Source organism: Eulemur rufifrons, chromosome 6, assembly GCF_041146395.1.
Source record: "Eulemur rufifrons isolate Redbay chromosome 6, OSU_ERuf_1, whole genome shotgun sequence".
Classification (NCBI taxonomy): domain Eukaryota; kingdom Metazoa; phylum Chordata; class Mammalia; order Primates; family Lemuridae; genus Eulemur; species Eulemur rufifrons.
The window spans coordinates 93,901,016-93,908,290 of record NC_090988.1 but is presented as its reverse complement, the minus strand read 5'-3'; the positions used below and the strand labels follow the sequence as shown (position 1 = coordinate 93,908,290).

Here is a 7,275-nt window from a genome sequence, read left to right as displayed (position 1 = left end):
TGCAGAAGATTTTTAATTTAATTAAGTCTCATTTATTTATTTTTGTAGTTACTGAATTTGCCTTTGGGATCTTAGTTCTTTGCCAGGGCTGATGTCTAGAAGAGTTTTTCCTATGTTTTCTTCTAGAATTTTTATGGTTTCATGCCTTACATTTAAGTCTTTATCCATCCAGAATTAATTTTGTATGTAATGAGAGGCAGGGGATCCTTTTTCATTCTTCTGAATATGGGTATCCAATTTTCCAGCACCATTTATTGAATAGGGTTTTCTTTCCTCAGCGTATGTTATTGTCTACTTGGTCAAAGATCAGTTGGTCATAGCTATTTGATTTTATTTCTGGGTTCTCTATTCTGTTCTGTTGGTGTGTGTCTCTAGTTCTATACCAGTACCATGCTGTTTTGCTTATGATGGCCCTGTTGTATATAATTTGATGTCAGGCAATGTAATGCTTCAAGTCCTTTCTAATGATTCATCTCTTTCAATATTTTTTGGCTATTATCCTTTGTATATGCTTTCATACAAAAAGAGGACTGTTTGTGTATGGAGCAGAGCTGGTAGGTGTTATCTACTATGAATCTGTTAGTGAGCCCTAACTTGCTGATTGTATCTGCAAAAAGAAAAATTATACCTTCATAGTATTGGAGAATTACAATATTTACTTTGACATTTACTGCAGATGAAGACCCCTCATAGTTTGATGCTAGTTTTCCATTGGTCCAGTGTACCCAAAGTCAAGCAAACTAAATTTAATTACCGAATCTACCTTATGTATGATAATCTGAGAATTTCTCTGACAATTTTATAAAACATGCAAGTCACCTTTTTAATTATCTTTTTTAATTCTCATGAGACTCCATGAATTTATTGAGAACCTAAAGCATTGTGCAGGTATGTGTTGACAAGTCAAAATGAAAAGCTGAGGCATTTCCACTAGAAGGACAGTAAAGTATTTCTCCTTTTCCAGTGCTCATTGGAGGAAAGATAGACACATGAAAATGGTAATGCTATTATTTCTCCTGAGTCAGCATTCATTATTTTGTGCCCTTTCTGATATTAGGAGCACTGAGCCAATGATTGAGGCAGGAAATATTACAGAGGTCACCCACTTCATCCTGCTGGGATTCTCAGATTTTCCTGGAATCATAGCAGTGCTCTTTGTCATATTCCTGGTGATCTACATTATGACTCTGACTTGGAACCTATGCCTCATTGTTTTAATAAGGATGGATTCCCACCTCCATACACCCATGTATTTCTTCCTCAGCAATCTGTCCTTCATAGATGTCTGCTATGTCAGCTCCACAGTCCCCAAGATGCTCTCCAACTTCTTCCAGGAGCAGCAAACTATCACCTTTGTGGGTTGCATAGTGCAGTACTTTGTCTTTTCGACAATGGGACTGAGTGAGTCTTGTCTTATGACGGCCATGGCTTATGACCGCTACGCTGCCATCTGTAACCCCCTGCTCTATTCATCAATCATGTCACCCAGCCTCTGTGTTCGGATGGTGCTGGGATCCTACCTGGCTGGACTCACTGCTTCTTTAGCCCTATTGTGTGCTTTGCTTCAGCTCCATTTCTGTGGCCCTAATGTCATCAACCACTTCCTCTGCGACATGCCCCAACTGTTAATGCTGTCCTGCACGGATATTTATTTTATACAGGTTATGCTTGCTGTATTGACAATGTTCTTTGGGATAGTAAATGTACTAGTTATCCTGATATCCTATATCTATATTGTCATCTCCATTATGAAGATCACTTCAGCTAAAGGCAGGTCCAAGGCATTCAACACCTGTGCTTCTCATCTGACAGCTGTGTCCCTTTTCTACACTTCGAGTATCTCTGTCTATTTGAGTTCCAGCTCTGGTGCTTCCTCCAGCTCTGATAGATTTGCATCCGTCTTCTACACAGTGGTGATTCCCATGTTGAATCCCTTGATTTACAGTCTGAGGAACAAGGAAATCAAAGATGCTTTGAAGAGGTGGTGGAAGAAAGTGTATTGCTTAAGGTCATAGATTCTGAGATTTATGACAGATTTGGCCTGTCAGAATCACCTTATCCCACAATAGTAAGCTCACAAATGGAATTTAACAAAATTCATTCCGCCTTGGTACAAAGAAGGATTGATTTGACACAGACAATATGCCAATATGGACCAATAACTAACTCAACGCCATAGAAACACAGTTATTTTAAGTTGTGAAGGTTTATTATTTCTATTATACATCAGAGGTGGCCTCATCATTTATTATATATTCACAAGTATTTGTGAAGCAGCAAGATGTATAAACGTTTTACTTCTTTTTGCTCCTGAGATTGAAGATGACTGAATGTCAGCATTCTTCCCCTAGAAAAGAGATGGCTGAAAGGGACCCTCAGGAGTCCAGAAACATCATCTCCCAAATATTCTGATGCAGCATAATAGATACACGGTGGTGGCCATTGATTATTCTGCGTGTTTCTGAAAAGACAGGAATGAACGGACACAGGGGATATACCAGTGGAAAGACAAAAAGCTATACATTGGCTTCCATCTGGGAAGACCAATCTGAGATAGCTAGGAATTGTCTAAGGCCTCTCTCAGTGCTAATCATCTAAGTTTTTGGTCATAACCTTGCCTCTACCAGCTGTAGCCTAAGGAAGGAGGAGGCATGAAAAGGGATGAAAATAAGAATGTGGTCCCTCCAGTGCCATATACGTCTTAGTCTCATGACTTATTTTTTTGCATGTAGAGTCCCGTAGGGATTTATTAAGAGACATGATACTCCAAGTTCATGTCACAGCCAATAGCAATATCTGATATTATAGGATACAAACCTTTCTCTCTTTCCCCTATTAAATTCAGAAAATCTTCTCTTGGTGGACATAGCCAATGGGATCACACCATCAAATTATTTTTGATTATTTTAAGCATCTGTTCAAATAATAACAGAGGCACTGAATACTCAATGTTGCAGAGACTAAAAACAAGTATGGCAAACTGGTGTACATTCATTTATATAGCTTTTGTCCTAGAATCTTATGGTTGTATGAGTGACACAATGGATGCATATAATAACTGTTACTGTAATGTTCTTTTATCCAGAAAGATTGTCCTTTCTGATAAACAGACAAAAAGTTGTTGGAGAGGAAGGAAAACACCCATCTGGATAACCCAACAAGCCAAATAAACCCTGGAAGTAAAGTTTAAAGTCAGAAATCATGCTCAAGGGGTGGAGCTGGGAGCAGTGAACCTGATCACCCAGTTTGTGTGAAAGAACGGGCCCCAGGTTACATAAATGTATATACACATATGGATGAACACATGTAAGCAGATATGAGTGGGAAAATCTCTGTGCCATATACTAACACCGATCAAAGTAATTCACTGCAATAGAGAAACTGAACAACCAAGTACACAGACTCACTCAGCCAGTTGACATCAGCCAGCCCGGATCATGGTCCACATGATGGACACATGACAGGAATGACCATGGCAGGAGAGAGGGAGGCTATTCATGGGCCCAGGGTCACAGGTTTTCACTTAGCAAGGCTAATTTGTTACTATTGCTTCCAAATGTCATGGATAGAAAGAGTCAAAATTGTAAAAAAAATAAAAAGTCTACTCTCCCCAATTACTGTATGGATTGTGTGAAATACCAATCACAATCCCAACATACTTGTTTGTAGAAACTAAACAGTTGGTTGTGAAATTAATAGAAGAAAGAGCAAAGTATATCCAAGGTATTTTTGCTCTAAAAGTTAGCAGTATATTAAAAAGCCATATTAGTGACATCGGCAAGATGGGCAGTAGGAGATCCCAGCCCTTATCCCCCACAGAATACAAGACTCGGACAGCTCTCCGTGGATGAAAACTGCTCTGAGAGGGCTCTGGAGGTCACTTCAGAGGCTGCAGTAGCACAGTGGGGAAAAATAAGTGAGTATATGAGTCAGGGTTCTCCAGAAAGACAAAACCAATGGGATATCAGAGAAGTCCTGGAACTCCCAATTGTTGCTAAAATATTCTGCATATGTACATCTTTTTTTCTTGTAGGGATAAGCTTTATATCATTTAGATTCACAAGAATGTCCATGAGGTAACCACCATGAAAGGTCTAGGCTGTCATCTTACAGACACTTTTGATGCATTTCTACATGTTATCTACACACAGAGTCAGTCCTTTTGTTTTGATATTTGTGTGCGTGTAGACTATTCTTTTTTTCTTTTCTTTTTTTTTTTTTTTTTTTGAGACAGAGTCTCACTCTGTTGCCCAGGCTAGAGTGAGTGCCGTGGCGTCAGCCTAGCTCACAGCAACCTCAAACTCCTGAGCTCAAGCGATCCTCCTGTCTCAGCCTCCCGAGTAGCTGGGACTACAGGCATGCGCCACCATGCCCGGCTAATTTTTTCTATATATATTTTTAGCTGTCCATATAATTTCTTTCTATTTTTAGTAGAGGTGGGGTCTCGCTCTTGCTCAGGCTGGTCTCGAACTCCTGAGCTCAAATGATCCGCCCACCTCGGCCTCCCAGAGTGCTAGGATTACAGGCGTGAGCCACCACGCCCGGCCCTTTTTTTCTTTTAAACAAAAGTAGCACTAGACTTTCTCTAAATATGCTGTTCTGTAACATGGGATTTTTTCACTAAAGATGACCTTCTATGTCAGCACATACAGAAAACATTGCTAAGTGTTGCACAGTGTCCCTGCTTAATATTACACACAATAGCTGGGCATAATTATTTAACCACCACGAACACAGTGTGAGTGTGTGTAGATCAAAGGAAGAATTCTTTGTATTGGAGAAGGGGATCGTGTCATGGCAACTTAGGAGAAGCAGAATGTGCGAAGTTGGTGCATTGAGAGGAGACTTTGTAGGTCACCAACACCTTACTGGGAAAAAAAAGACAAAAAAGGATGAGGATAGTGCAAAGTGTTCATATTTGTTACCACTAAAGGCAAAAGCACAATTTGAGTAAAAGGAGTTATGGGTGTAACTAAGGCTGCCTGAACATATGTCCCAGCCTCCAGCCCTCCTCTCCATGCCAGAGACATTAATAAAATGGAAAGCAACACGCACACGTATACACAAAATATATAAAATTAATCCTAAGCCAAGGCAGGGCCACATGTAGTCTAGGTACGGCCACCTGGGGGAAAATTCCAGGGAGGAATTTGAGGAAAAGTATACCAGAGGCAAGAGACAAAGGCATGAAGTCATAAAGGAAAGAACTGAGTAATGTATTAAGGAGCCATGCTGAGTCAAAGCATTCGAGAGTATCTGTGGATCCTGATCATCTACTTTTTCCCAGTGACAATGGTCAAGACAGGTGAGAAATCACATGGCTGCAGCTCTAATCATCCATGTCTAGGTCTGCAAGGATGCACTGACCCCTGCCCCGTGTACAAGATGATCCAGTCCTTTCCACCCTCCCCTATTCTGCAGTTTCTCCCCGGCCTCTGCCAGCAGGCAGGACCTCAAGCCAGCTGAGCTCCGCGACAACCGTGATGTGGGCCGGGAGGTCCCCTGCCCTGGATCACGGCCTGAGCGTGGTGTGTGTCTCTCCTGTGGGAGAAGGGTGCCCTTCCAGCATGCTGCAGCTAGGCCTCACTCTGATCTGCCCCTGAAAGCACACACTCCTCAGTAGACTAGTTCACAAATATCCCTTCTGTGTCCCCAGGCCATGAGATAGAGACGTGGGTGTCTGTGAGAGGACTGTGACACCAGAGAAATATTTACATAGAAATAAAACAACCTAGTTGCAAATTGTAAGAGGAACATAGCTGGCCCTAGTACCCACTGGCAGGCAGCTGCAGCCAGGGGCTGTGCACCCGAGTGGCCCACAGGGATGCATTCATGAGGCTGGCTGGGAGCCCCGGCCCTGTGTGGGAGCGAACGTTCATGCCCCTGTTTGCCCAAGCCAGAAAGCTTAAATTCCACAGTTAGGTTCCAAAGGGAACTCCAAAGAGTTTAGTAACTAGCTTATCAACTTGTAGGCTCTGAAGCCTGATGTCAGGATACTCAGAGGGAACGTGTCTTTCTTTCAAGGGCAAACTTGCATGAAATGAAGCTTAATAGGCTGATAAACTCAACTGAATACCCACTTTTTGTTTTAAAAATTTTTGTTCTGTGTATAACTGTAGTGCATGTCCCCATTGGTAGATGACCACGGGAAGCCAAAACAAAACCAGAGCTTGCTTCACGAGCATGCAATCTCTACCCAGAGGGTCTAAATATTTAAGAGCATCCAGCCAAGAGTCTGCAGCCTCCATTTCCATGACAGGAGCAGCCCTGCCAGGGGACCCAACCGATTAGTGCATCTGGCCAACTTCCCCGACCCTGTGCAAGGGTGAACATTTCCAAGAATTGCCTCCTGATTCATTTTTCCCTACACCCAGTTGTCTCCAGCACTCCTCTGTCTTCTAATGGGTACTTTGTTCCTTTATATATTTTACTGCCCACAACCTGGCTCTCTTTTTAGTTGTTGTAGACCTGGCAGCCAATTCTGACCAAAAGGAGGAAAAAGTGAAGATTGATTTCCTTTGCTCCTGTACCTACTCCCTTAAATACACATATCCTTTTATCTTCCATTTCTCCTTCTAGGAATCTATCCTAGAGAAACCCTCAGGTAACTACACAAAGACATGCCAAAGGGGGGCATGAAATCAACAGGGACAAAAACTCCATGGCAACCAGGACATCAGAGATCAAGCCCCTGGAGCGTTTTCTCCCTCTAATTGGCTTTTCTCCTTTCATCGCTGCTCTCAACAGCACATGTAAGAGGATCTGCAGTTGTGGACATCTCTCTTGCTGTGAGTGACCAGAAGCACCCAATTTAGAGTGCAATAAGGCTCACTTGGAAAATTCATAAGTTCTTTGCCAGGGCTGATGTCTAGAAGCAATTCCAACCTTTGTCAAGAAATTTGTCTTCTGGAGGAATCTGAGCAATGTCACAGGGCAAGATTTAGAGAAACTGGTGGATTCTATATTATCTGATTATCTGTGTGATTCTGTGTGTTCTTCGTGATTTTTGTTCTATGTGAAACACATTTATGGTTCTCAGTCTCTCCTATTCTTCACCTCTTCTTTGTCCCTCACTTCCATTCCCTCCATGGGGTTCTCTTTATCCTTACTCAAATACCCTGACCTTAATGAAAAGAATAATCTCAACATAAACTTTCCGATATTACTCTGGGATGAGACATAGTTGTTGACTTTTGCAATTTGTTAAAGGTGTGACCTTAAACTCTGTTATTTTCTGTTTTTAACCTGTAAAATGGGGATAGTAGGATCATCTGG

At 41.8% G+C, this 7,275-nt stretch overlaps 1 protein-coding gene across 1 annotated transcript; it reads left to right on the top strand.

The window, feature by feature from the left end:
- The first annotated feature begins 1,070 nt into the window (after nt 1-1,070).
- On the top strand, nt 1,071-2,015 carry LOC138384999 (olfactory receptor 5AN1-like). Its single transcript, XM_069470635.1, has one exon. It carries the CDS (start codon nt 1,071-1,073, stop codon nt 2,013-2,015), a length of 945 nt encoding a protein of 314 aa, XP_069326736.1.
- Nucleotides 2,016-7,275: the final 5,260 nt, after the last annotated feature.

Bases quoted from the DNA above. Each gene is read 5' to 3' on its own strand.
- LOC138384999 (XM_069470635.1), top strand. From the start codon at position 1,071: ATGATTGAGGCAGGAAATATTACAGAGGTCACCCACTTCATCCTGCTG.